General features: G+C 51.1%; 11 protein-coding genes across 11 annotated transcripts; 5 read left to right on the top strand and 6 right to left on the bottom strand.

The window, feature by feature from the left end:
- Nucleotides 1-396: 396 nt before the first annotated feature.
- On the bottom strand, nt 397-2,774 carry SEPMUDRAFT_152325 (glycoside hydrolase family 72 protein). Its single transcript, XM_016907376.1, has 2 exons — nt 1,732-2,774; nt 397-1,664 (listed from the first exon to the last, which is right to left on the bottom strand). Exons 1-2 carry the CDS (start codon nt 2,186-2,188, stop codon nt 724-726), a joined length of 1,398 nt encoding a protein of 465 aa, XP_016756136.1. The 5' UTR covers nt 2,189-2,774; the 3' UTR covers nt 397-723.
- A 1,336-nt stretch (nt 2,775-4,110) lies between these two features.
- SEPMUDRAFT_159565 (WD domain-containing protein) lies at nt 4,111-7,430 on the bottom strand. Its single transcript, XM_016907856.1, has 3 exons — nt 4,521-7,430; nt 4,332-4,454; nt 4,111-4,269 (listed from the first exon to the last, which is right to left on the bottom strand). Exon 1 carries the CDS (start codon nt 7,423-7,425, stop codon nt 5,869-5,871), a length of 1,557 nt encoding a protein of 518 aa, XP_016756134.1. The 5' UTR covers nt 7,426-7,430; the 3' UTR covers nt 4,111-4,269; nt 4,332-4,454; nt 4,521-5,868.
- SEPMUDRAFT_145338 (uncharacterized protein) lies at nt 4,215-5,536 on the bottom strand (the record flags this gene model as incomplete). Its single annotated transcript, XM_016903098.1, has 3 exons — nt 4,215-4,269; nt 4,332-4,454; nt 4,521-5,536. 3 exons carry the CDS (start codon nt 5,534-5,536, stop codon nt 4,215-4,217), a joined length of 1,194 nt encoding a protein of 397 aa, XP_016756135.1.
- Nucleotides 7,431-7,758: 328 nt separating the features above from the next.
- Nucleotides 7,759-8,637, bottom strand: SEPMUDRAFT_152322 (60S ribosomal protein L37). Its single transcript, XM_016907375.1, has 4 exons — nt 8,554-8,637; nt 8,460-8,497; nt 8,251-8,322; nt 7,759-8,153 (listed from the first exon to the last, which is right to left on the bottom strand). The coding sequence occupies exons 1-4, from the start codon at nt 8,580-8,582 to the stop codon at nt 8,008-8,010; spliced, it is 285 nt and encodes a 94-aa protein (XP_016756133.1). The 5' UTR covers nt 8,583-8,637; the 3' UTR covers nt 7,759-8,007.
- A 1,117-nt stretch (nt 8,638-9,754) lies between these two features.
- Nucleotides 9,755-10,921, top strand: SEPMUDRAFT_54964 (LIP-domain-containing protein; the record flags this gene model as incomplete). The annotated part of the gene is made up of 1 exon (XM_016909324.1): nt 9,755-10,921. The coding sequence occupies one exon, from the start codon at nt 9,755-9,757 to the stop codon at nt 10,919-10,921; it is 1,167 nt and encodes a 388-aa protein (XP_016756132.1).
- Nucleotides 10,922-11,341: 420 nt separating this feature from the next.
- SEPMUDRAFT_152321 (deoxyribose-phosphate aldolase) lies at nt 11,342-13,106 on the top strand. The gene is made up of 3 exons (XM_016907374.1): nt 11,342-11,769; nt 11,926-12,113; nt 12,176-13,106. The coding sequence occupies exons 1-3, from the start codon at nt 11,363-11,365 to the stop codon at nt 12,436-12,438; spliced, it is 858 nt and encodes a 285-aa protein (XP_016756131.1). The 5' UTR covers nt 11,342-11,362; the 3' UTR covers nt 12,439-13,106.
- Nucleotides 12,449-13,503, bottom strand: SEPMUDRAFT_54700 (NAD(P)-binding protein; the record flags this gene model as incomplete). Its single annotated transcript, XM_016909315.1, has 4 exons — nt 12,449-12,708; nt 12,775-12,985; nt 13,038-13,106; nt 13,219-13,503. The coding sequence occupies 4 exons, from the start codon at nt 13,501-13,503 to the stop codon at nt 12,449-12,451; spliced, it is 825 nt and encodes a 274-aa protein (XP_016756130.1).
- A 3,367-nt stretch (nt 13,504-16,870) lies between these two features.
- Nucleotides 16,871-18,535, top strand: SEPMUDRAFT_74673 (uncharacterized protein). The gene is made up of 2 exons (XM_016910075.1): nt 16,871-17,295; nt 17,349-18,535. Exons 1-2 carry the CDS (start codon nt 17,050-17,052, stop codon nt 18,309-18,311), a joined length of 1,209 nt encoding a protein of 402 aa, XP_016756129.1. The 5' UTR covers nt 16,871-17,049; the 3' UTR covers nt 18,312-18,535.
- Nucleotides 18,536-18,956: 421 nt separating this feature from the next.
- Nucleotides 18,957-21,467, bottom strand: SEPMUDRAFT_152319 (uncharacterized protein). Its single transcript, XM_016907373.1, has one exon. It carries the CDS (start codon nt 21,303-21,305, stop codon nt 19,071-19,073), a length of 2,235 nt encoding a protein of 744 aa, XP_016756128.1. The 5' UTR covers nt 21,306-21,467; the 3' UTR covers nt 18,957-19,070.
- A 458-nt stretch (nt 21,468-21,925) lies between these two features.
- SEPMUDRAFT_129015 (uncharacterized protein) lies at nt 21,926-23,165 on the top strand. Its single transcript, XM_016902251.1, has 3 exons — nt 21,926-22,264; nt 22,324-22,480; nt 22,542-23,165. The coding sequence occupies exons 1-3, from the start codon at nt 22,033-22,035 to the stop codon at nt 22,981-22,983; spliced, it is 831 nt and encodes a 276-aa protein (XP_016756127.1). The 5' UTR covers nt 21,926-22,032; the 3' UTR covers nt 22,984-23,165.
- A 1,445-nt stretch (nt 23,166-24,610) lies between these two features.
- SEPMUDRAFT_152317 (uncharacterized protein) lies at nt 24,611-26,849 on the top strand. Its single transcript, XM_016907372.1, has 3 exons — nt 24,611-25,183; nt 25,235-25,378; nt 25,430-26,849. Exons 1-3 carry the CDS (start codon nt 25,076-25,078, stop codon nt 26,672-26,674), a joined length of 1,497 nt encoding a protein of 498 aa, XP_016756126.1. The 5' UTR covers nt 24,611-25,075; the 3' UTR covers nt 26,675-26,849.
- The last annotated feature ends 113 nt before the right edge of the window (nt 26,850-26,962 follow it).

Genomic DNA, 26,962 nt, shown 5'->3' with positions numbered 1-26,962 from the left:
GGGGGAGAGAGAGAGAGAGAGAGAGAGAGAGAGAGAGAGAGAGAGAGAAAAGACTTACTACCGTATGTTAGAAAAAAATCAAGGCGTAGAAAAGAAGAAAAAAATGAGATGAGAAGAAAAGGAAGCAAGTAATCCAGCCTAACAAGCTTAACAGGTATGGAAGTCGTCAGGTAGATAAGTGAGTCCGGTTAGCGAAGTAAATACCTATATACCGTATCATTGAGGTGCTAGGTATCCTCTTCTTCCCTTCTTCTTCCCTTCTTCCTTCCTTCTTTCTTCCAACAACACCCTCGCCCATGCCATATATCTATCTCAACTAGTATACCCCTACCCTACCCTACTATATACATCACAACTCAACCAAGAAATGCAAAAAACAAAGAAAAGAAAAGAATCGTTGCACAGTGTACATGTATGTAAGATGTATATATCAGTAAGGTAAGGCAAGGTAAGGTATATCTGACATCTCTTCTCTTCTCTTTCTTCTTCTTCCACCAGCAAAATCTTTCAACAACGAGGGACATTCCTCATTTTTTATTTTGCTGGACTGACTGCTAGCTGCTGGCGACTGCAACTCGTCGTCGGAGAAAGGAGGAGAAAGCATCATCATGATCCATATGTAGGTAGGGTACCAATAATCTAGGACAACAAGAAGTTCGAAGGTCTCAAAAATTTCCGCTTTTCCTTCTTTCTTTCTATCCCTCATGCTACTCACTCACTCCCTCACAACCCGACAGCAAAAACCGCAGCCAAAACACCGACAGTCATAACCGCAGCGGGACTGAAAGAAAGCGAAGCAGCACCACTCTCATTTCCACCACCAGTAGAATTACCTCCATTTCCACCATTTCCACCCGAACCCGAAGCAGAGTAATTAGTATCTTCCGCTTCAGTAGTAGAAACACCATCCGAAAGATCCGCAGCAGTAGTCGTAGGAGTTCCCGCCCATTGAGTATCAGCGTCGAGGCCCGGACCAGCGCCCGCACCGTCCTTCATAAACTTCTCCGCGCCCTCGGGCATAGCAGGGAGGAGGGCGGTGCTGACGTGCCATTCGTCGGATTCAGGAGGACATTCGGGGACGGGGCGAGCGTCGCGAGTGGCACCGCCGTCTCCGGTGGGGTTGGGAGTGGCGGCGTAGGCGGCTTTCAGGCGGTCGAAGTCTTCGTTGGGAACGGCTTTGCCGTCAGAGCCCATTTCGACGAGACCGTAGCCGTTGGCTTCGAGGGTGTATTCGTATGCGAGACCGCCGGAGTAGGCGATTGTCATGTTTTCGGAGTAGAGAGCGGCGATTTCGTTCCAGTCGCGGCGGTTGGTGATGCAGCCGAATTCGGAGAGGAAAATTGGGAGAGAGTAGTTCTTGTAGGTTTGCACTTTTTGGTCCCAGCCGGACTTGCGGAAGTCAGAGGGGTCACACCAGGAGTAGTCGTTGAAGGCGAAGAAGTCGGAGCGGGCAATCTCGTCTTCTCCACAGGCGAAGTAGTTGGCTTGTGCCTCGATGTTCTCGGCGACATCTGCGGATGAGTAGCCGACGGGGATGGGGCGGGAAGACTGGGCACGGATGTAGTTGCGGATGTCACGGGTGACGGCCTTGATGTATGGAGCGGCGTTGGTGTTGTTGCGGGCGTTGATCACCTCGTTGGCCGAGAAGAAAAGAAGAAGGTTGTCTGGTATGATGGGTTAGCAAATAAATAAAAATGCCAGCGCGTGTACGCTTGGAACCGATATACTCACTGTAGCCCGCAAAGGCATCGACCGTGGCAAAGACGGATTGCAGGTAGACATCGTTGTAAGAGGCGTGCAGCGAGTCAATGTTCTCGCGGTTCAGCGAGGCCTTGGGAGTGTTGACATCGAGCGACAGGTAGATGCCGGCATCGTCCAATAGCTTCATTGCCTCGTCGTGGTTGGCACTGTTGTCGATGGTGTAGATGCGAATGGTGTTGATGCCCAGCTCTTTGAAAGCCTCGACATCGTTGCGGAACGTGTCGAGGTCCAGCATAGGATCTTGCGCATCAGCAGCACCACCGGGCTGGTATGCAACACCGCGAATGTAGAAGCGCTCGCCATTGGACGTCCAGAAGGCGTTGCCCTCGGATGTGACTGTGGGCAGGTTACCACTCTGTCGAGGAATGATCTTTGCGGATGTGAGCGACGCTAGCGCCAGCGCGGCGGCACTGAAGGTGCCCTTCATTGTGAGTTGTGGGGAGGGATTCGTGCGGGTTTCGTGAGTGAGTAGTTTCCGTGGAGCGAGTGACTTTGGTTGGGAGGAGAATGGGAGAATCAGAAGAAGAAGCTGATGGCGGACGGCAAGAAAGAACGAGCGTAACGACACAAAATACGGGACAAGGAATAAGCAGCAAAGGTGGTGGTGGTTGAAGGAGTGAGTGAGTGAGAGAGAGTGCTGCAATTCTTCTTAACTCCCATGAGCCCGGCCAAGACCCAAGACCATCCAAGCATTGGCAGGAGATGATGGATTCGTATGCGCCGAGCGATCAGCCTCAGCCCCCCGTTTCAACCATCAATCATCATATTGTTGCAATCGACTGTCGATATCAATATCATGTACTGCCTGCCGGACCGCGTCGGGCAATGACATCTTTTCTGTTTGTGCTTATTCGAAGCCAATTGCACCTCGCAGACGGAATGCTGCTGATGCTGATGATGAGCTGATTCAACTGATATTTTTTCTTTTTCCCCAGCTCCCTGCAACGTGTCCATCCCAAGCGAAAGGCAGAAAGTCAAGCACTGCACGGCCACTTGATCACCAGTAATCCCATGAGCGGTGCCACAAATAATAATACCATGTCCGTCAGTGCCACAGCTCAGACTCTAAAAGAGTAAAGGAGTTGGCGTGACGTCCGCGGTTGCGCTGGTCTCTGATGGTTTCGTGTCGGCGCAGGCTTGGTGTGTCTGGTGTCTTCGCAGGGGCAAAAGATGATGCAGCTTGGCAGATTAAAATACGGGTCCAATCTTGCCCAGGGCCAGGCAGGGGGCGCGAAGATCTCGGCAGCACCTCCTTAGCCGCTTACTCTGTGACCAATCAATCCATCCATCAATGTGTGAGAACCCCCGACACACCCCCGCCGGCAATCATTGCGTTCCACACGTGTGTGATGGATATGAGAGCAAGCAAAGCACCCTCCACCAACGATTCGATTTGAATCAAATCGTGACTCGTTGAAATAGCCAGTTAGCCACCGACTCTGTTCTGTGTTTTGCTGACGTCGAAGGGAAGGTCTCCTACATCGAAAACCGGAACCAGCGGTTTTGGAATCTCCATCATTTAAATGGTTCCAGTCAGACAGAGTGACTAACCTCCCTCTCCGCCCTACCATCATCTGCCACCCATCACATCCATCGTCAACCTGACGAGCGATACGCCGGCTCTGCGATTCGCTGCTCGTAATGTACAGTAACTGTAGCGGCGATTGGCGGTAATCCCTCCCTAGCAGGGTATATATTGACTGCTGCAGAATGTCCACGTTGAGTAGGCCACACTTGTTGAAATGAGTGAAGGTGTTGATGAGAGAAAGAGAGAGAGAGAGAGAGAGGGGCATTGGAAAAGTCCTAGGTGCCGAGAAGGAGAGAGAGAGATAGATATCTTTTATTCCCATCCCCCACCTACGTACTACAAATATAGTCAATTCAGTCGGAGCTGACGCGTTCATTTTTGGGACCACTATGTCCGAAGTTTGCGGGAGCGTCTGAGATTTGTGATCACAATACTTGGATGATTGTCATTCGTTTGCGGGCATGTATCATCCTCTCTGGCTGACCGGCTGACTGGCGTGGGACATTGGTATCTATCGAGAAGGAACTACCTAGTTTATGTAGAGAGCACAATGGAGAAGAGCTGCCTGCGGAACTGACAAGGACAGGTAAGCTGCGGTTTGCAGACGAGTTCAATATAGGTAGGTCAGGTATACATGATGGTCGTCGTCGTCGTCGTCGTCTATACAATCAACGATATTTCATCTCAATGGACTCGGACTGTGGATATCAAATTACATGTACCTATACAATCAACGATATTTCATCTCAATGGACCTTACCTTACCATTCGGGAGATGGAAAAAAAGGAAAGAACGGGATCTCGAAGCAGGTATTAATGACAAAAGAATACGACCAGCGCTACCTACATACCTACACACTCTTTGAATACCTACACTACATAAAAGAACCATTCGACATTCCTTTCAGTACAACCCGTCTTCGTTTCACTGCTTGTTTGCGGTAGGAATGCCCAACATTGCGACCCAGTCGGGAGTTTCACTATACATGATATTAGTACCAATGCATACAGCACAAGAGTTCAGCAAAGAGACCAAACTCACTCGGAGGCGGCAGCGGCCTTGGTCACTGCTGCTGCTGCGGCAGCATCGGGCAGGGTCGCTGTAGTGGTCCCAACATACACAGTAGTCGTGGTGGTACGGCGGATCGTGGAAGTTCGCGTGGTACTGCTTCATCATCAGCCTCGATTCTCGTCTTCTCCGTAAGGTAGTAATCATCCCAACTCAACTCACCGAGGTCTCGAAGAAGTGGTGCTAGACGGAGCATTTTTCACAGTGACGGTCAAGTATTGCGTTGGCGTAGGACTGACACTTGTCACGCTCTCTCTCTGCGTTGTCATGATCTCGGTGGCGTACTCAAACTCCATGTCGGTCGACATGGAGAATGTCGTGAGCTGTTCTGTAATGTTGGCGATATACGTCTCGACGATAACCTGGCTCAGACCATGCAGGGTCGTAGAGATGTTCACAGAAGTGGTCCGCGTGGCCGATTTCGTGATGAGAGATGTCTTCCACACCTCATACTGGTGAATGCACTCCTCTGTGCCGTTGGCATACAAGGCGCAGACCTTGAGATCGACGTCAGATGGAGCCATACCAGCAGTGACGGCTTGCCAAGGTGCGAGATAATAGGTCGTCAAGCGTTGGACCGTGGGGCGCGGAGTGATGAGAGCGCCAGACGTGGCGAGTGCACTGGAGTCGGAATCGGCAGTCGGCGAAGCCAGCACGAACCCGTACTCAGTCGAGAATGTGATGTCCTGATCGCATTTACTGACAGTGTATTTCTCCACAAGGCCTGTCAATGTTGTTGCGCAGACCATTGTCGGGGTGGGGCTATAGATGGTCGTGCATGTGCCATTCCCAGGAGGAATGGAGATGGAATAGTTGCGCCATGGAGAGGTCATTGTGCTCAATGTCGGCAGTGGAGTCGCTGGGAAGACTGCCTGGGGTGGAAGCGCACACAAAGTGTATTGCGGAACATATGATGTTGCGAGCTGACTCTGTTCGGTGATAGCTATCGCTGACGCGCCTGGCGATGGAGTAAGGTAGGTCAAGATCGTTGGCTCAGAGCTTGTCGACATGACTTCGAGAGAGACCGGTGTCGTCGGTGAGTCTTCGATGAGTGGTCCACCTTGCCGACGCTCAATGTTGAGCGCTTCATGCCTGTAGATGTGGCGAGCGTTGGTCTTCTTGGCCTGGAAAGCGAGCGCGGAAATGATAATCGCAACAAGAGAACGAGAATAAGCCATGATGTTGAACGAGAGACTGGCGATGCTGATGAAGTGATGGAGCTAGTGCTGCGAGCGAGAAATGTCGTATGCTTCGGATCGTCGACGTAGATGGCACCCAGTGCTCTACCTGTATTGTTGCAAGTGATCGTGGAGGAGATTGTATGTGACATTCCTTGATCGAAACACACAACAAATACGTGGTCGATGGCCCACGCAGGCGGGGTCCTGGAATGAAGGGACGCTGGGAGAATTCCTTGCATAAAGTGAAGATATGCCAAGACATGCATCTCTCGCCCTCGTCTCTATTCCTCCATGCTCCTCGTCCTAACCCTCTCCAGGCTGGGTGCAGTTCAATCGCTGGTGTCTTCACTATCAGCATGTACCCCGTTACTCTGCTTGTCGGCCGACGCTTTCAACCTCTTCTGTTCTCGTTTCAGGAGTGTGCGGTTCTCCTCGCTCAACTTTTCGACCTTCTCAAAGCTTTTCCTCATCACCTTGCGCAATGATTCGAGTTCAGACTTCAGCTGCTTGTTTTCGTCTCGGATTTTGTCCTGAGCGGTGCCATGTTTGCCATCGTCGAAGGCCATATAATCATCGCCATCAACATCCACATTAGCACTCAGCTGCTTAGGCACTTTTCCCCAGTTCGCAAGCTCCTCGAGACCTTCGTCGAGAAGCGTGGCCGGGAACGTCGGTGCAGTCAACGCGCATTGGAAGGACGTTGCTTCTTGGCCCATTTCCGACAGCAATTGGACATGCGCAGCATAGTCCCCAGGCAGAGCTCCTGTTTCTGAGGCATCGAAAGCTCCGAATTTCGGTTTCACAATCTCGCTGATCCTAATCTTTGGATTTCTGGGGTTCGAACCGAAGTGGCCACTGACTGGTAGGAATATTACATTGCTTGCAGATGCTGGCAGCGGCAGTGGAGTGAGGTTTGCAACGAAGCTTCCGCGTGCGACATCCCAGCTGAGCACGGCGCCTGATACGTGTCCAGATAATACCGTACTTCCGTCATAGGAGACGTCCAGGCTAAGAGCTGCACCGTGAGATGGCTCCGGCAGCTTCCACTGCAATGAAGCTGAAGGCTGTACAGGCTCAAGAGCAGCCTGTCCATTCTGCACTGCATCTAGACCTCCGACAGGAGAAGCGTAGAGGTCCAACATTTGGATATTGCCATCCTCGTAGCCAATGTAGACAGCACGATCGGCCGGATCTAGCGCAGCAGAAAGGGGAATGCCAGGCAGTAGATAAGTTCGCAGAGTGTTGCCAGTCCTGTAGTCCCACACGAGACAGGTCCTGTCTGTAGATATGGAAACAGCAAAGTTGAGGTGAAATGAGCCATGACCCAGCTTCAGGCCCGTGATTGCTGCGTGATGAGAAGAGAACGTTCGTAGTGGTGAGACTCCGCCAGTGTTGGCAAAGGACAAGAGGTGTGGGATTGACCAGACATGAATGGTGGCATCTTTCGAGGCCGAGAGCAAGAAATTGGAGGTTGCATCCACCGCCAGTACAGTCACCGCTTGCAGGTGAGCTTGGTTTGTTGTGACCTGTCTTCCCGTGCACGTCTCCCACAGGAAGATTCTGCCGTCGACAGTGCCAAGAATCAGCACGGTATCGTCGCAGGCTAGAGTGATGGATGAAATCCTCTCTGTGAACGGCACTGTGGCCTCTTGATTGCCCTTTTCGCGATTGTAGACATGGACTACACCTTTGTCGGCTTGTGCGGCAAAGATATGAGTGTCGCTGACAGCCAGGCAGTTGGGAGATGTTGCAGATTTCTTGAACACTGCTCGCTGTTGCGAGAATGGCTGGAATTCGTGGAGAAATATGGCTGCATCCTTGGCCACGTTCGTTCCTGGCGCTTTGGTAGGCACGCCTATCGATGCTATGAAGTGCTCTGTGAGCATCTTCGTGGTGCGTGGTTTGGTTGACTCTCAAAGCATCAAATTCAGAAAGTTCAAACTCGAGATCCGGGAGACGCGTCGGCTCTACTTGCCCCCGTCCGGTAAGTTAGCGGCTGCTTGGGCGATACAATATTTCCTCTCTGGTTGCTGTTAAAAGACGCCGCTCAGACATCGCATGTGGACGAGGAGACAAAATTTTCATGTGCTATTATGCTATAGTTACCGAGCTGAGGTGCACAGACATGGAAGACTGCGCCTGGGGTCCTAAAAGTTGCATGGGCACATCACGTTTCAAATGATCAGGTAGGTATGGTGAACGCGGATGGAACAGCGAATGGTCTGGGTGCAGAGAGATCATATTCGTTCACTTCAGCTATTTTAGCCTGTCCATAGACTACTGTTGGCGCACGTATTGTCGCAGAGGCTGCTGGCCCTGTCTCCGAGCGCCTGCTCTCATGGTCGTCTGTCCGCCACAAGTCTTTTCGAGCTGCAATCCGACCTCTTCAAACAAAGTCCGATCCGCCTGAACTCCGAGCAACCCAGCTTCGCGCTCTACCCGTCATCTCCCATGCATCTTGACATCGTTTATGAGGAGGTGGCAGTTGGTCCGCGGGCGCCCTTTGGTGCACCACTCTGGAAGCCGTTCTTGAACTTGCGGGAGATGAGCTTGAGCGAGCGCGTGCGACCAGAACCGGTGGTCTTTCTTCGCTTGGCCTTCTCACCCCAGTTGTCTGCAGGACTGGTGTCAGTCAAGTTGTTCGCACCGGGCGAGCTCAAGTCGCGTGGGAATCAAATTCGGTGATCAAAATTCAAATGAAAATCACGTACACTTTCGGACGCTGGCGCTTGGGTATCCGCAGTTGGAGCAAGTGTGCTTCTGAACGTGCATGGAGCGGCGGCCTGGTTATCCCACAACAAATCAGCATTGGCCCCGTTGGCTACGCTTCCATTTGTTTCTCTTTCTTGGACGTATTCTTCTCCTGGTTCTGATGTCTCCTCCTTTTACCGTCCATTCTGCTCCTGATGTCGCGACTTACCGCAACGTCTGCACAGAACGTGCGACTTGTTGTGGCGCCTGTCCTCCTGTCAGCATGCGTCTTCCACACGTGGCGTACCTCTTATCACACTCACTTTCCGAACGAGCTGGTACCCTTGGTCATGTTGGCGGTATTTGTCCTGGTCGCTGGGTGATGAAGATGTGGTAGTGAAGTCGCAAGCCTTTCTCCAAATGCAAGCGTCGGCGAAGAATTGTGATGTTCCGATTGTGGGCATCGGCGCAACCGTGCCAAGAGCTATCACGTGCTCCCTCGCTCCTATACTCCATACTCCCTTTACTCCCTCCCCATCTCCCTCCCTCACATTTTCGACACCAGGAAATGCAATTATGCTACAGCGACACTCTGCACACACAGACGGCGCACATTGGAACTTGATACGCGACAAGTACGCATTGGGCGACCATCGCACGAAGCCAGAGAGTGTGCAGCTGTGGCAGACTCACGCAAATGCTGCGATGACCATTACCTGGTATCTCATCGATTCGCGGATGCCTTGGAGCGACAATAATTTCCGCTCGAAAGAGTCACTTGATGAAGGCCAAAAACGATCCAATGACCGCCAGGGTCGAGACGAAATGCAGACTCACGAATGAATGAGCGTATGCAATGATTGAACCTGGTGGAACGGTCATTGCTCCCATCCTCAGGCCTTGAGATCTGATTGGTTGTGAAATACTCGGATGCGAATGTCTCAACTGGCACGACTGCAATCCCCTTACCTCCTACCGGTGGTTGGAGAAGGACATTCATTGCGGTGGCATTTTTTTGACCAAACCAATTGCCAAGATTGTCGCATCTTGAAGTCTCTCACTACACCACGCACACGAAGATTATCAAAACATCGACATCCTGAACTACGATGCAGCGAATCATAATAGCGGCTGCACTGATGCCTCGTTCCGAGATGAATTTCCCCGCCTCGTTAGCAGGACTTTCCACAACACTCAGCTAGACTAGGTCAGATCGGGCCATGAACCGCCCTTTCGAATTCCTCGGCATCGTGGCAAGTGGTTACGCGGTGAAAGATGACCTCATGAACGGCCACAGCACAGAGGTCAAGTCAGAGATGATATAGATCTTGTGGATAGGCACATACAGCCAAAAAAAGGTGGCGGATTCCTACAATTCAGTTGTAAGTGGTGTCGCGCTTTTCTCATTGTTATCGTTTCAAGTTCACTATACCCTCACAAGTCGAGAAGATGAAGGCTGTAGCAGTTTTTGCAACCTTGGTTGTGACCAGCACAGCGTGGTATACCAATCCAATCACGAAATTGATGCGCGAGAGTGCACCAGCAGTCGATATCTTAGAACCGAGCAACGATCCTTGGTATACGGCACCACCAAACTTCGAGCACGCAGCGCCGGGGACAATACTCAAGATCCGAGCTGCTGCTGGGAATCTCACAACTGTGCAGGGCAACTCGAGCGCAGCATACAATATTCTATACAGGACGACAGATTCCCGATACCTGCCGACATGGGCTGTTACCACACTCTTTGTCCCGAATACGACGAATGGCAACAACAAACTTCTTTCCTACCAAATACCATACGATTCCGCAGACGTCGATGCTAGTCCTTCCTATTCTCTTTATGGCGCGAAGCTAGCCGACATTGGCGCTGCATTGGGCAGAGGCTGGTATGTCAATGTACCTGACTATGAAGGTCCTCTGGCAAGTTTCACAGCCGGCGTAATGTCTGGTCACGCCACAATCGATTCCATTCGAGCAGTCCTCCACTCTGGTTTCGGTCTTCAAAACGGCACAAGATATGCCATGTGGGGCTACAGTGGCGGAGCATTGGCAAGCGAGTGGGCAGCTGAGTTGCAAGTGCAGTACGCATCAGAGTTGAACTTCGCAGGCGCAGCACTAGGTGGGCTGACACCCAATGTGACATCCGTACTCGAGATCACCACGGGGACTATCTATGCCGGTCTGATCCCCGCAGGAATCCTCGGACTCGCGAGCCAGTACCCTGATCTGGAGCAATACCTCATGGAAAACCTGAAGCAAGAGGGCGAATATAACGCGACCACATTCTTCAACGCACGAAACCAGACACTCGTCGAAGCGATCGGAGCTTTCAACGGCGACAACATCTTCGACTACTTCGAGCAAGGTTTGGAGACTCTGTCTTCTGGCGTATCCCAGCGTGTGATCAATCGTGATGGGATCATGGGTTATCATGGGGTGCCTCAGATGCCCATTTTTGCCTACAAGGCGATTGGAGATGATGTCAGTCTGATCAACGACACGGATAAGCTGGTGGAGAGATTCTGCGGAGTGGGCGCAACGATCAGATACGATCGCAATACTGTTGGCAATCATGGATCGGAGTCTGCGAATGGCAACGCCCGTGCTGTAGCGTTCTTGGACAGTGTGCTTGGAGGAAGTTATAATGCGACGGGTTGTCAGATTCAAAATGTGACGGTGGGCATGTAGGTTGCCGGCCGGGAGATTATGTTGATGAACATGTAATGACACCAATGTACATATATGATGATGATGCCAACGGCAGTATAGCACCCCATATCTTTACAGTAATAGGTACATCTGTATCGTGCGGACGTGAATCGGGTCTTGGCGCATGTGAAAGACTTTCCGATAGCGTAAGTGAGGCGAACTCCGAAAAATTCCTCCTTCCCCTCCTGGCTCTCCCACGTTGAAGTGGAGGATGTTGTGCATAGGTACCTGTAGGTACAGTTCATGGTTGCAGCAAGCAAGCAACAGCTAGCAAATATGTCTAATATCCCCAACAAAAACAACATCACTACCACCACTCCGTGGACGAGATCCCCCTTCACCAAATCTACCGACGACCGCCTCACGAAAACCCCTCCTTGACAAGAACCCCTCCTCTCACGAAAGCAGCCACCAACCACCATGCCAACCACCACCGCCTACACCAACCAAGAATGGCAACGAATCATCGTCTCCATCGAACAAAACCTTCACATCGACTCCACCAAAATCTACTCCTTCGACCCCTCCACCATCGCTCACACCATCGACCACACGCTCCTCAAACTCGATAGTTCTCACAGCCACTTCGACGGTCTCTGCCACGAAGCCCTACAAGAACATTTCGCGTCCGTGTGCGTGCGACCGGAATGGGTCAAATTGTGCGTGGAAAAGTTGCGAGGCAGCGGAGTTCGAGTGGCTAGTGTTGTGGGGTTTCATGAGGGGACGTATGATGTGGAGAGGAAATTGGAGGATGTGAAGTTGGCGGTGGAGGGAGGGGCGGAGGAGTTGGATTTGGTGGTGAATTGGGGGTGGTTGAAGGAGCAGGAGTAAGTTTGGATTTTACTCTTTTTCAAGACATATCTGGAGAGCTGTATTTTTGCTTTTTGGGTATTTGGAAGAGGAGGGGGGGTTATCTGTTGCGAGTGGCATAACGGGATAGGATGGTATATTGTGGGAAGAAGGCCGCTAATACTTGAATGAAGGTATGAGACAGTATACGCTGAACTCGCAGCTATACGCAAAGCGGCACCACACCCTACTCTGATCAAGCTCATTTTGGAGACTTCTCAATTGAGTGATCAGCAAATCATCGCTGGAACAGTGCTCGCTTCTGCAGCGGATCTGGACTTTGTCAAGACAGCCACAGGCTTTCACGGACATGGCGCAACCGGTGAGTGGTAACCATGACAAACCATCGTTGGCGGTAGGAGGTGCTGACATGAGTTTGTGCAGTGCCTCATGTTCAACTCATGAAGGCAGTGTGTGAGTATTTGGCCAAGAATCCACTTCATGCCGACAGTCATCAAATGCTTGTGAAGGCATCAGGCGGCATCCGAACATATGAAGATGCCGTCAAGATGCTCGAGGCGGGAGCGAGTAGACTAGGCACGAGTGGTGGCGTGTTGATTGCCAGGCAGGCGAAAGAGCACGCAGCAGGAACCAACGTGGGCTCGGCTGAGGGTTCTGGACAGACGACTTCGTCGAGCGAATACTAACTTCACACGACTACATCAAGGCCCTTCCGCCATCAACTGGTAGCTCAATACCGGTAATGAAGCTCGCCTCGTCGCTCGCGAGGAATGCCGCAGCGTTGCCCACGTCCTCTGGTGTCGCGACTCTGCCCAACGGTATCCCTTTCGTAATCACTGCTCTGCCTTCCTCGGAATCAATGCCACCAAGCACAGAAGCCATCATGCCGGTATCAGCTGCCACGGGACAGATTGCATTGACTCGAATGCCGTCTTTGGCAAACTCTGCAGCCAGACCTTCGCAAGGCGTCAGTCACCCAGGCGAGAGTGGTGCGTTCCAGAGCGGAGTATAACTCCTCTCACCTTTAGTCACGGCACTGACTGCACCTTTGCTGCCTGCGTACCAGACGAGGCCCGGCCGCGGACGCGGTGCAGAGATGGAGCTGATGTTTACAAAGACGCCACGATGTTGTCGCTGGAAGTACGGCGCGATAATCGCAGCGCTGTGGTATAGTGGCGTGACGTTGGTCTCCATGATACGATCGTATTCCGATTTGGGAACTGTTGGCGCAGGCTGTACGTACGTTACAAGATGTAGCTCGCTGTCAGCGAAATTACAAAAACACGCGCAGGCAGAGAATTCCGTGGGTTTCTCGACTTACAGCAGCGACATGTACCACACCCGCATTATTCACCTATTTCCCTCTCACACATTGCAATCGTCAGCAACATCGACTCCATCCCCCATTCTGAAAATAAAGAAACCCCCTCCCCCCTTTCACAAAAACCAAAAAAGAAAGAACCCACCACAACATCCAACCCACCCCACTTCTCCAAAACCATCTTCAACGCTTCCTTCCAATCCTGTTCCTCAGTAACATTTCCCTTGAAAAACAACAACGAAGAAGAAATCTGCTGCCCTTGTTCTTTTTCGTCTTGCTCTGCAGAGGCATGAAGATCAAAAATCAAGACTCGAGCCCCTTCGTAGAGGAATTTTTGCACGATGCCGGCTCCGAGACCGGTGGAACCGCCTGTTATGATGGCGATTTTGTGGGTTAGGCGGCCTGTTCGTGAGGGGGAAGGGGGAGACATTGGGTTTTGGGGGAAGGGGGTGGGGTAGGTGATGATGGGGTTGGTTGATTGATTGATGGATGGATTGATCGATAGATGGAGTATGAGTAGATAGAGAAGACTCCAGCTTCAATGTCTATGTACTCCTCATCTGACTTCTTGCAAGTTTGTCTTGTCTATGTTGTTGCTGTTGTTGTTATTCATTATTATGGAGTTTCTCCCCCGCCTTTTCCAGCTGTGTGAGGTACATGTAAGGTATGCATGCATCTCCTCATCAACTAGGTAGGTGCTTGCTTGCTACCTACCTACAGTACATGTACCTGTCTGTAGGTTTACGGTGTTGGAGATTTTTACTCCGCCTGCGAATACTCTGAAAGGGCTTGTATCAAATCCGCTCTCTCTCCCCCTTATCGTCGATAGCCTGCTTAGGGACCTTTGCAGGCGGAGGCGTTTGCTGCATACTCTAGACCTCCTCCTCCTCCTCCTCCTCCTCCTTCTCGCCAGGAGAAGCTGGGCGTGCTTCGAGTTGGAACATCCCGTTCTAGTCGTATGCACATGCCTCTTCGGCTTGGCCGTGCAACGATTCATACATAGGCGGGATGGAGAGGCTAGGTGCCTTGGTCAAGCGGGAGAAAGCCTTGATTTTTTCGAAGAATCAACTAGCAATAAGGTATTGCCGAGACTGAGGTTGTTACTTAGGTACCTCCTAAGGTATCAGCTGATTTAGTATAGTGGCTGGTGGGAAAATAAGTCAAAAGATGGGCAAACAGGTGGAGAAGTGTGGGGCGAGTCGAATAGTCAAGCGCCAAGGGGACGAGAATAGAAGATCGAGAATTCTTCTGGCCCGGGCGGCACTACCGACGTGTCGGATTTGTCGGTGCCGAGTCGGGAATGAAACGTCCTTGACGCCCCCCCTTTCTGTTCCCTTTTTCTCTTTTTTTCCTTTTTCCTTTTCACTTTCACTTCACTTCGCAACAAATGCTGTTGGCGCAGTTTCGAAGGTACCTATCAGAAAGATGGAACCATCGAGTGTCCCCGGCCGTCGCCGCTTCGATGACATTGTTGGGCAAGAATCAGGACATCTCTACGGCGAGACTCGGCCTTGCAGAATTTCTCATGCAACAACCAGCCGCGTCTGCAGCTGCTCCGTGATCCTGCTGAGCCCAATGTGGACATGCTCGACGGATTGGGTCTAGACCATCACGGCAAGCCATAGCGTTTAACGTTTCGGACGCGCTGCTTTCGGCGTTAAGAAAGTGAACTATACCAAGCCACATTCGCTTCGACTACACCTTTTCACGACACGCGCCCAGACCGGACATGTTTGGCCGGATGTCGTCTGCAATCTTCGGACGATGGGTGGGACTCTGCAGAATGCGCAGAGACTACTCGAGAACGGCTGTTCGAAGAATACCTGCTGTAGGGCCAACGAGAAGTTCAACAGTCGCCCATCTTATCGTTGGATGGGGCACTCTCCTCGGAGCCTCCGACTCTTGGGACCCATATGAGCCGGCGCCAACTATCAGTAGTATCACAGGGGGTCGCAAGATCGGCTGACAATCACGCTAGTCCAGATTAGTTCAATATGTTTATTTCAGTGCTGTATTAACTCCTTTTCTCTCTATAGTATTAGTATTAATACTAATCTCAGTCTCTCTAATGCCTGTTATACTCTCTAAGTACTTACGAATCTCGTTATATCGATCTGTATATTATATACTAACGAGAAAGGGGTTTTTTACTAGGTTAAAAGCTAAAGATCCTAAACAGTTACTTAGGCAATAGTATATAGCTAATAGATACGAGGAGGATATACTACAAGCTCTAAATACAGTTAAGAAATAGATTAAGGAAGAGGAAGAGAATATCGAGCTTAGTTTATATATACCGACGCGTAGGCGGAGAAGAGAGGAGTATAAAAAGCTAGGACTAGTACTACCCTCTACCCTAGTTTAACAACTCGATATTATAGCTAATAGTCTAGAGCTTCTTCGTAAGAGAGACTATAAGTACTATTAACGCCTCTCTAGGAGGAGTTACTCTATACTACGGCGATATATAAATACTAGGAAGCTAAGAATCATTAGGTTAAGACAGCGACCTTTAAAGGAGATATTAGTAAAGAATAAGAGCGAGAGACTTCGGTATAGACGAAATTTACGAAAATACCTAGATACTACGGTAGAAAGCCTCTAGGTATCTATTATATAGACAGATAAGGCTTATATCGACCGTACTATAGCTATAAGACAGTATATCTTCCGTAAGGAAGGTAACTACTATAGTTTATATACAGAGGTAGCTTAACCTAAGTATTTGGTACTCTATATTGCTACTAACGTATCCTAGTACTATAAGAGCGACCTCTTCTTCTACAACGACGATTACTAGACTTACTAGACTCTTATTAACCTCTATAATAAGTACAAACCTCGAAGGAATAAGCAGACTAAGATAGAGGAGGAATTCTAAGCTAAGATGCTTAAATAGAAGAGTAAAGCTCTACTAGAGTTTATAAAGAAGGGAAACAGTATAACTAATACCTACTATACTAAGAATATCCTCTAGAGATATATCTAATAGCTTAATAAGTTGAAAATATAGGGTATTTACCTTACTCTTATAGAGGATAGTAATCTAAGCTATAGACACCGCTCTAAGGACAATCTAGCTAGTAATATAAGGAAAAAGTATAGTATTCAGCTTTATAATTATCTAGTACAATTACCTAACCTTAATCTAATTAAAGGAGTATAGCTACTACTCTAAGAGAGGATAAAAAAGCACTATAGAGAGTTACTTTAGAAGATAGGATTTAAGGAGTTCAAAAAAGCTATTCTAGATATATAGGAATCAATTACACTAGATAATATTAGACTAATTATCTCTAAGATACTATAGAGGTATAAGCAGCTACTTAGGAATAGCTAGGTATTAATAAAAGGCTATGTATAGTAGTTAATACAGCACTGAAATAAACATGTTGAACCAATCTGGACTAGCGTAATTATCAGCCGATCTTGCGACCCCCTGTGGTATCATATTTACTGCTCCAAGAGACGCTGCTTGGCATCAGATCCTCTCAACACCTAGATCTCTCGTGCCCAGCCTGATCATGATTCATCGGCCTTCTGGCCGTTGTCACAAGCCAATATCGGCGACTAACTCCACGCACGCTCCACTAGAAGCGGGACATCAACAACTAATAAACGAATGTGGCTATACTCCTAGCCTTGGTCGTTCGGTAGTTGGCACGTGGCGGTCACGCTATACGTGCAACCGACGACTAGCGCTCCGACTGATGGAGCCGCAAAGGTCGATTCATGCCGCCGCAATTGACTAGGAGACTTCTACCTTTCGTTAGGACAACGTTTCAGCCTTGTCCCGTATGCATACCAGATCATGCTCACGCTCACGCTCGCAGCTTCACGCACATGCCCACGCAACAGTCCCGCTTCATGGCTGGTATAAAAGAGGAGGCCCTAGTCGGGACTGCCATTTCGTATTTGCTCCCCCCATCCTCATATCCTCTCACTCTCAAGCTAGTCACCCAGGCAGTTCAGCAACATGCTTCGCCGTGCTCTCCTCGTACCAGCTCTCGTGGGCTTGGCTCGCTCCCAACCCGTCGCCAGCAGCGATACATATGCCCCAGTTGCCGCGCCCGACGCCCTGCCAATCGATGATCTGAGAAACGTGGACGTTCCTACCTATACCGAGACTCCGGGTCTTGCTTCCGCCATTGTCTCCTATGCCACCGAGACGGCCATTGCAGCAGTACAGGCTGATGTGACTCAGGATCCTCTGAGCCAGTTCGTAAGTGCATCAAGATTCCCTGAAGTCGAAGGAAGCTGACAGACAGCACATAGCCCGCTGCGACCGATGTCCCGATCAATTCAGCTGGCGAAGACTCCTCGAGCAACAACAAGCGAGGCCTGGTCGTTCGAGATGCTTGTGACGCGCAGCCCACCATTGCCAACTTCTACAACGTCAATGTAGACGATCCCAGTGCTTTCAAGGCGGACCACACCATCTCTTCCGTCGCCCTCGCAGCACCTACCCCAGCCGGCTACTTCAACAACTTCAAGAACGCCCCTGGAGCCAACAGCGCCTACGCCTACCTCGGCTACTCGGTCGTCAACGACGGCAAAACCGGCTACGACGTGAACTGGTGCGCGGAGCAATGCACCTCCATCAACGGCTGCCTCAGCTTCAACATCTACTTTGAACGCGACCCCATTATCGAACCAGGAGCTGGCTGCGAAAACCCACACGCATTCGCCAACATCAAATGTTCCTTCTGGGGTACCGCCCTCGATTCCTCCACCGCCAACAATTTCGGACAATGGCGCTCCGATTTCCAGGTCGTCATCGCCGGCTCAAACGCCTACACCTCCTCCAAACTCGGCGGGCCCGTCCACGGTTACAATCCTCCTCAATCCCTCAACACCTCCACCATGAACGCCCCTCTCCGCGACTGTTCCAACACCTGGACCTACCTCGGCTACAAACTTCTCCAATCCGGTCCTTATGACCCAAGTCTCTGCGGCGCCGCCTGCGACGCTCAAACCGCATACAATGCCGCTCACCCTTCTTCCACGGACGAAGAACCTGTGAAATGTGCGGCGTTTGGATCTTATATTCTCTCCATGACGAATGCTACGAGTACATATCAGTTGGGTCAAATGTGTACGTTGTATACTTCGGATTGGGATGCGGAGAAGTATGCTGTCAATACGGTTTCGTATGATGATGGGATTGGAGCCAAGTATACCTATGGGTATAGTTTCTTTTATGCGAAGGAGGAGTTGCAGCCTGTTTGTGAGTCCTAAGGTACATGTACCTACCTGTTAGGATTGTTGGAGACATTTGAGAGAGGGGGGGGGGGTTATGGTTTTTATGAAGCGAGCGAGCAAGCGGTGGTGTTTTTTGTTATATACCCTAAGGGAGGGTAAGGGGTAAGGTACACTGTATCTGTATCTGTGGTTTTTTTTAGCGCAGCGTAGCGTAGCGTAGCTAGAGAAGCAGATGAATGAATGAAATGATTAGATAAGATAACATCGTTAACGATATCAATTGAAAAAAACAAAGATAAGTCTCTGCACGCCGTCTCTGCGTGCGATAGAGGCGGGCCGGGGGCCGGGAAGGGGGCAGCTCGCAGTTAACAGGTATAGCTACCTTATGTTGTACTGCCATTTGCTTGATTCTGAGCAGCACTTTTCCTATCTTGTCTTTTCGGTTTCTGTTTCTTTTCTGCTTTCCTGTTATTGCTACTGCTGCTGCTGCTGCTGGTCTTCGTATAGGTATGCACCATCCATTTATTAGATACCAGAGGAAAAGAATCACATGACTTTCCAAAAGGGTGCGAGTTTTTTTCTCCTTTTCCCCCTTTTCTTCTCTCCTGATCCAATATTCCTCATATCGATTGTTGAAAACAAAAAGAGAAAAGGCGGGAGGGGGGATGTAGTCTCACGCTGCTTATTCCTGTATATATATTCTTTTTTTTTCTTTCTAAAAGATTTCAGAATCATGAAAATCCGCTCAAAACATATCTCATGTCATCTCGCATATGTGCTCCACTTCCACTCCAATCAGATTTCCTTCATCTCCTCTACTCTCTCCAATTTCGCAATCCCCTTCTCATTCACCACCAGTTTAACCAAAATCTGCTTCGCCGCAGCATCCATATCCTCCACATGTGCACTCTCCACAACCACAGTATCAGTAGTAGTATCAATAGTATCAGCAACATCAGCAGAGGTACCTATCAAACTCCTCCTCCTCCTACTACTACCACTAGTATTCTCCAAAACATCCGGCCCCCAAAAAACCAACGGCAAAGGCGAAGATTTCCACGTTCTCGCATCTCGAGGAACACCTCTCGAAACCACCCACATCACGCCACCGAAAAACAGCAGAGTCAAAATCGTGAGAGCAATGGGAAGAGCAAACCAAGCCCATTGCACATTCACGCACGTTTTCGTGGTAAATGTCGCTCCGAGGGCGGGTGAGGTGGTACCATTGGCAAAGAGAAGAGGGGGTGTAGTGGGACCGGGAGTGGTGCGCATGTGATTCGTGACAGAGAGGCTCATATTTTGAAAAATGGATTCCGTGCGTTGGAAGGAAAATGTGCCGTAATTGTAAATGTTTTGGAGGAGTTGTGAGCCGGTGACTTGGTAGAGTCTTTTGGTGGAAGCGGTGGATTTTTGGATGATGCTCGTCACGTCGCCAGAGGCGGTTTCGACGAGGTAGGAGTTGAGGGCGTCGGCGAAATCTTCTTGGATGGCCCACATGCAGCCGCGTGCTGCGGTTTTGTTTTCAAATACGCCTAATTCGAGGAGAAAGGGGTCGATGTAAGGGTTGCTGGCTCGTGCGGAAATGCGGACTGCTCCGTTGCCGCCGTTGGTCATGTTGTACGCCATCCAGTCGGTGAGAGACTCCAAGGTGTAGTTGGCCTTGCGTAAGAGAGCGCGATCGCTGTCATCCAAGCATGATAGTTGTACGGCCGCCGCCACAGTACTCCCGCTCGGCCAAGTGCCCTTGCCGAATGCATCGTGCTCGCCCGTGATAGTTTCTTGCATCACACCATTCGTGATATTTGCAGTGTATGTCCTGATACATGGTACCAGTGAACACTCGGCTGCCCCATAGCCCTGGCATCGCCATGTCTGATTAGTGGCCATGTCGTCACACCCTGCTGGAGGAGCCAACGTCACAGGATCCATGGCGGCGACACCTGGTAGGCCGATGAGGATTTGTGAAGGGCCGCGACCAAATCGGCCGCCATATTTGGCATCGGCACCGGGGATACCAAATGTGGCGAGGTGTACTTGATATGAAGGTTCGATGCTGCCGTCGGAGTACGTGACATTCAAACCGTCCGGAATGAAAGTTGTGGTATTGCGTATAGGATTGTTGCCGAGAGTCGTTCCATCGTTGCTCACCACTTGAACTTGAGAAGAAATGTCACGACACCGTGCGCAGCATCCCACAGCCGAGTACGAGGGTATGGTACAGTTTCCGGAGTGGCAGAAAACTCCTTCTTGTCCGCTGTACTGGAACATTCCGGCATTGATCGACGCCTGCTCGGCCAGTGTCAAGGTGATGCCGGATATCTCGCGAAGATCACCTTGGCTCAAGAAGATAGATGCCCGGGGAATTGCAGCTTGTCGTATGGAGCTGTCGACCTGCATACTGCATGGGACGTACCGTAAGATCTGTTGAGTGAAGGGGCCCACGAGCAATGTGACTGGGATCAACACACAACCGAGCCATTGCCAGCCACCAATAAGTGGTGATGAGCGAAGTCTCCAAAGGAGCAGCAGAGCTCCCAGAGGCCCTCGACTCGCTTCATCGTGCAATGACAGGTCATACAACGGCTGTTCTTGGTGATACCAGCGCCATTTGAGCTGAGCGAGGCCTTCTCCAAGTACGAAACCGACAGCCGTTCGTAATACCACGGAGTAGGTCGACAGTAATGCTCCAATCGTGATATAGAATGGCCAGTCGGGCAGCGGATTTCCTTGATAGGGATACAGCGTCACAAATGATGCGACAACAGCAGCAACCGCAAGCAGGACAGCCAATATGCTTTGCCACCAGATATACCACCATACGCGGCTGCGTCGCCGTTCGTGCTTCAGTGGAGGTGGGCCTTGTCGAGTAGAGATCGAAGTCGCTTTGTCGGAGCTTGTCTCGGAATGTCGTGCGCCGGTTGTCGAACCAATGTCGTCGTCTGGGTCGCCGAGCGTAGTGACTGGAACATAGCCAGAGGTAGCGTGCTGGCTGTCGCGACGTTGGTTCACTCTGAGGGCTTGCGATTCCATGGCGAGTGATGCTCGCAGCAATGCGGATACGACCGATATTGGGTGCACATGAAGGAGAGAGTACGCCTAGCCTGCTGCTATTGTGGCAATGTTGGAGTTGTACAATGGGCTGAGTCTGCTGATAGATTAGATATAGCGAGACCGGTCTTTGGTGCACTCTCATGCATCGCCCCGATTGCTGCACTTCTGATAGGGTCTTCTCATCCTGCAGGCGCCGATGAAAGTGATAGCTGCGAATCCTTCGCCGTTCGCTGTTCCTGTGCCAAGAGTGAGTACCAGCCCCAAGGTGGTCTTCGAGGCATGTATACAGTAGTATCCAACAACGCCCTGCATGACAATGGCGGGTGTAAGTTCAGCGGGAATTGTATGTCTGATCAATGCCTTGTTCTAGAAGTTCAGGTTGCATCCATACCATGTACATCTCACATCGAGACCAGCTCACGTTGCCGCCGGTGCGGCGCCTACAGCCTACTCGAGGTATAGCGCTCGCAGGATTGCGTTCCAGCCTCAGCCTCGCGCTTACAGCCTCAGCTTCCCATTAAGCGCGAGCGTAGGACTCTGGTGTTGTTGGATGCCAGTGCTGCACTTCGCGTGACACTGCGTAGAACAATCTGGCTTCTGGCTGTGATAAATGCACCATGGATGGTTACAAGACTTACTAAAGCTGGGCTCCGTTCGCACACTCCTCATCGGCCTACCTAGCAGCGAGCTAGTCATAGTCATCGCCATGTCGCCAAACCGAACGCTCTGCCTCGTCGCTACTCTAGGACAGTTGGGCCTGGTCACCGCCAGCAACTATGCAGCAGGTCCAACACCAACGACATGTGCAATGACTGAAGTCGCGGAACCTCCACCACAGCCCACGCGACCACCCGCTATACACGGGTTTCTGCAGAAGCGACAAGACGCTTCAGCAAGCGGAGCCAACTCCCTCTGCGGATATGTTGGAGGCGAAGTGGGTGAGACTGATGTCCTCCCTCTTCTTTTCACGGGCAAAACTGACACGGCAACGACACAGCCAATCCATTCTATTGCCAGGCGGGATATGACTGTGTGACGAATGGCGAAAGCCAAAAATGGGCTTGCTGCAATGCGGCCGAGTGCAGATACTTCCAGTCTTGCGTCGAGGAATCTTGCGACGAGGCCTGCCAGTCAGACCCATCAGTAGCGAAGTGGTAAGGCATTCGCCCATGACTGCACATCTCGATGACAACTTCACTTACAGACCGACTCCAGCACTGCATCCGGACGTTCATATTGCGCTCAACTCACTCTCTTCGTGCAGGGTGACGGCCCATACACCAATTGGGCGTGTGCCGCACAGAGGGCATCTGCGCTGAGCATGTACTCTCCGGCTGTCACAACAACTGCAAGCAATCGGACTAGCAGTGCTAGCGACACGGCTTCTGGGATCGAACTTCTTCCTACGCTGGACGATACCCTTTCTTTCGTGCTTGTGACGCCAACCGACGACATTCTGACAGGATACACTGTTGAGTCCACGGGCATCACGTCAACGCTATCATTGACGCGTGCGACTCCTGCTTCGAGCACTTCGCACCCTCAGGCTCCCGCGATATCGTCCACGTCGAGTAGCGGAGAGTCTGGAGGCTCCCAACTCCCACGGGGATCGCCCATGTTGACAGGGCTCACGGCGCTGCTAGCAGCACTCCTCTGACGTTTTGTAGCTCCATGCATGAGCCTGACTGTGGTCGTGTGCGAAGGCAACACGTTGTGTCCGGACAATCGAGCGTGTGCAGAGGCTTCATTGCCCGGCGCGCCAACCTCGTCCATATCCGTACGAGGCCGGTCGACTCTTGTGTACATGGCACGTAGTCATAGCTATATCTTCATGTCTCCTCCGCCTGCTCGCTTGTGATTTCTTGCTCTTTGCCTCCTATCCCAGAGGATGTGACTTTGTGATACAAGAACAGATTCCCTCCATGCCTTGAAGGTGGTGCGTGTCCGCCAGACGAAGACTGGGTGCCATGCTCTTAAATCCATCCCAACTGATGTGACTTCTGTATGCCCGTACCCTCAACCCCATCGGCCAGTGAGTCTCACGTATCAGATAGTCGATCATGGGCATCGCGTCGCGTTCTTCTCCTGGAGCCAACGAGCTCGACCGAAATCTCCGGCGCACGGCAAATCCTCGCGCTGTGAGTTGGAAGGCCTGACTTCGCTCGCGTGAACATCACCCGTAACATCATGTCATGATACTCTTCTCAGCTCATCTGAGCTCCTCTGAGCCCACCAACTTCCAGAAGCGCCGTGTCGGAGAGAAGATGCAAGCTCACGATGTCCTGGACCTCGCTCTAGAGAACTAGTCCACCTCTCAAGCAGAGCGCCAAGAACGGCCAGCCCAGCGAATATTTGCTCAAGAGGCGTTCTAAAATCGTCGAGCTGCAGTAACGTGCTCAACCGACTGCATATAAAGGTCTCATGGCCAGCCTCACGCACGTTCGCCCGAGGAATCGGTGTCATTTGAGAAATCTGATGTCTGTTGCGATTCTACAGCGAAAAGTAATTCCGCCCCTCGGCGGAAGTTGGGCAGTCTAAACTCGAACATCAAGTCAAACAAGCCACAAACCATCGGATTGGTCACGAAGAGCGTATCGCTATACTCTCAAATTGCACAAGGTGCGGTTTCACGACGTCAATATCTGCAAGAGTGAGGCTACCCTGCCATGGACGCCGACGATAGCCTTGAAGGTCTCGGGTAGAGTACTCATCTTCAGGGCACCATGCCGCACTTCTACTTGGGCACCTTGATTCGTAGCGAGGATCTGAGACGGCCACGACCGGATCCCACTGTCGGATTCTCTATCTGCTCACGCTACGATCGCGACCGGCCGATGAGGTCTGCTCAGAGCAGCAGACGGAAGCGGAAAGAGGCAGGCGACAACATGTCCCGCGGCCATTGATGGCAGCGAATGTACCACCTACTCTAGAGGTGCAATGAGCGCAAACTGTTTGCCACTGCCTTGCAGATGCTCCTCTTCTTGGCATCTGCAGAACTGCTGCAAAGAATCTTGGCCATATGCGTTACCTTCCTCTTTGGGATGCGGTCCCGTCCAGGAGCTGAGCGAGCCGACTACGCAAAGGGGAAGATGGTTTTGCCTTGGTGGCAATTCACATCCGATGCCGATGTGATAGGCATTATCACCAGAATGCGGATGGGGAAGTGTCTGGTTTTAACTCTCGCACCCGATGTGTTTCTGCCACGCCTATGAAAGAAGCAACTGTAACCGTTGAACAGTATACCGAGCTGGCAACATGTCAACACCAGAGGAACACATCTCAAAGTGCACATTGCCATCATCTTCCACGGCAGTCATGTCTCGTCTCGTGGCAGCTCAGTTCGAGTGCATATATCTGGTACGCGGCCGGCTACACGATCCTCCTTCTCCTTGGCTTTGTTGCGGCTTGGCCTTGGCTATGTGCCAGCAATCCAACCACACATCACTGCGAACCTACATACCAAGACTCTGAACAGCATTCTCAACACCTACTACGATGTCTTGCCATGGCTCTTGGTGGTCAAGACTTACTGCGACAGGAAGGTATCATCGCATGAACTGCTATCTATCTCGCAGCCATACTTCGCGCGATCCGCGCAACAGCGCGCTGAGCACCGCGGCCTTCACTCTATTCGGAGTGGCGACATCGTATAACGATGTGATATAAAATGGAACTGTCCATTGTCTCTCACCCACAGTAGGTCAACCTTCAGCTTCTTTTCCCCGATTTTCTCGTCTCTCCTCGGCAAGATGAAGGTGTCTGCAACTTCTATGCTTCCGGCGTTGGCCGGTGTGGCCAGCGCTGCATACTCCAAGCAAGAATACGTTTCTGGAGTCGTGCATGAAGACATCATGCAGGTATGTTGGTAGCTGCTTGCGTAAGCTTTATGTATGCTGACAATCCACCAGGAGAAGATGAGACAATGGCAAGCCCACGAGGCAGCAGGCGACTATCTCAGCGACAAGTGGTCCGGATTCTCAAGATACGCTCAACAATACCCTATTCAGTGCATAGACGGCCTTGCTGTTGCTGTAGCTGGTGACCCTCTTCAGGTCCGTATGCGCTTGACACGGTTAGCTAGCATGCGCTTACACTTTCTACAGACTTTCAAATGTAAAGATACCGATTTGTATGACTTCAAGTCGCACAATGAGCTCGGAGGAAGCAACAGCTCCGGATCTGGCTCCTGGGGATGGACTTCTGAAGGTCGCGAGTTCGCTGCCATTGGTCAGACCGATGGCGTAGCATTCGCAGAAGTCACCAGTACGGGGACATTGGAATATCTCGGTCGTCTCCCGCAGCAACACACCGCGAACGTCTCACAATGGCGTGAGATCAAGACCAATGGACCGTACCTGGTTGTCGGTTCCGAGGCTCCCGCTCATGGCGTGCAGTTCTTCGACATGCGCAAGCTCCTCACCCTCACGCCAGACCAACCGAAGACATTCGACACCCGCACCGATCTTACTGGCTGGTTCAATGAACTTCCGGTGGGACGATCTCACAACGTGGTCGTGAACGAAGAGAAGAACTACGTTGTTGCCGTTGGTGCTGCTCCAAGAGACGACGTATGCGGGGGTGGCCTGATCTTCGTCGACGTCCAAGACCCCAGTAACCCGAAGCGAACTGGCTGCGCGCCACAAGATGGATACATCCACGATGCGCAATGCATCGTCTACCGAGGTCCCGACGAGAAGTATAGTGGCCGAGATATCTGCTACGGCTACAACGAGGACACTTTGACCATCTACGATGTGACCAACAAGATCGGTAACAACGCCTCCACCATCATCTCCCGAACCCCCTACACGGGCGCGAGCTACACACACCAAGGCTGGGTCCTCGACCCCAACTGGCAAACCCATCTGATCATCGACGACGAGCTCGACGAAGGTCTGCGACCCAACCGCACCAACCCTGAATCACCAGCGCAGGACGGATTCCCAGTCACCTACATCTTCAACATCGAAAGCCTCGAGAACCCCATCAACACGGGCTACTACAAATCCGACACGAGATCGATTGACCACAACCAGTACGTATACGACGGTCTGGCCTACCAATCCAACTACGGCGCCGGACTTCGCGTGTTGGATGTCTCTTCAATTCCCGAGCAAGAGGACGGTTCCGCCGTGGAAGAAATTGCCTTTTTCGACATCTACCCTGAAGACGACCATCTCCCCGGCGGAGGCACTGCCGAGTTCGTCGGCACGTGGAACCACTACACGTATCCATCGGGATTCGTGGTCGTCAACACGATTGAGCGAGGCGCTTTTGTGGTGAAATTGAGCAAGTTTAGTGGTCGTGGAAAGGGCAGTCGATTGACGAGACGGGGTCAGATGTCATAAAAGTCGCCTGTCCGTTATATAAGATGAAATCTCCTGGAAAAAATTATAAGAACTAGAACTAGAGATTAACAACTCCAGCAATGGTTAGCTACCTACCTGTTATGCTAGGTAGTAGATGATGATGATGATGTGATGAAAAACAAATGTATGAAATCAAATGATATCTTTGCAAGAGTAAGGGATAAGCGCTTCTTTCATTCTTTCATTCATTCATTCTCTCTCTCTTTCTCTCTCTCTCTCTCTCTCTCTCTCTCTCTCTCTCTCTCTCTCTCTCTCTCTCTCTCTCTC

The sequence above is a fragment of the Sphaerulina musiva genome (assembly GCF_000320565.1).
Source record: "Sphaerulina musiva SO2202 unplaced genomic scaffold SEPMUscaffold_13, whole genome shotgun sequence".
In the NCBI taxonomy this organism is placed as follows: domain Eukaryota; kingdom Fungi; phylum Ascomycota; class Dothideomycetes; order Mycosphaerellales; family Mycosphaerellaceae; genus Sphaerulina; species Sphaerulina musiva.
This window is presented reverse-complemented; position numbering and strand designations above follow the sequence as displayed.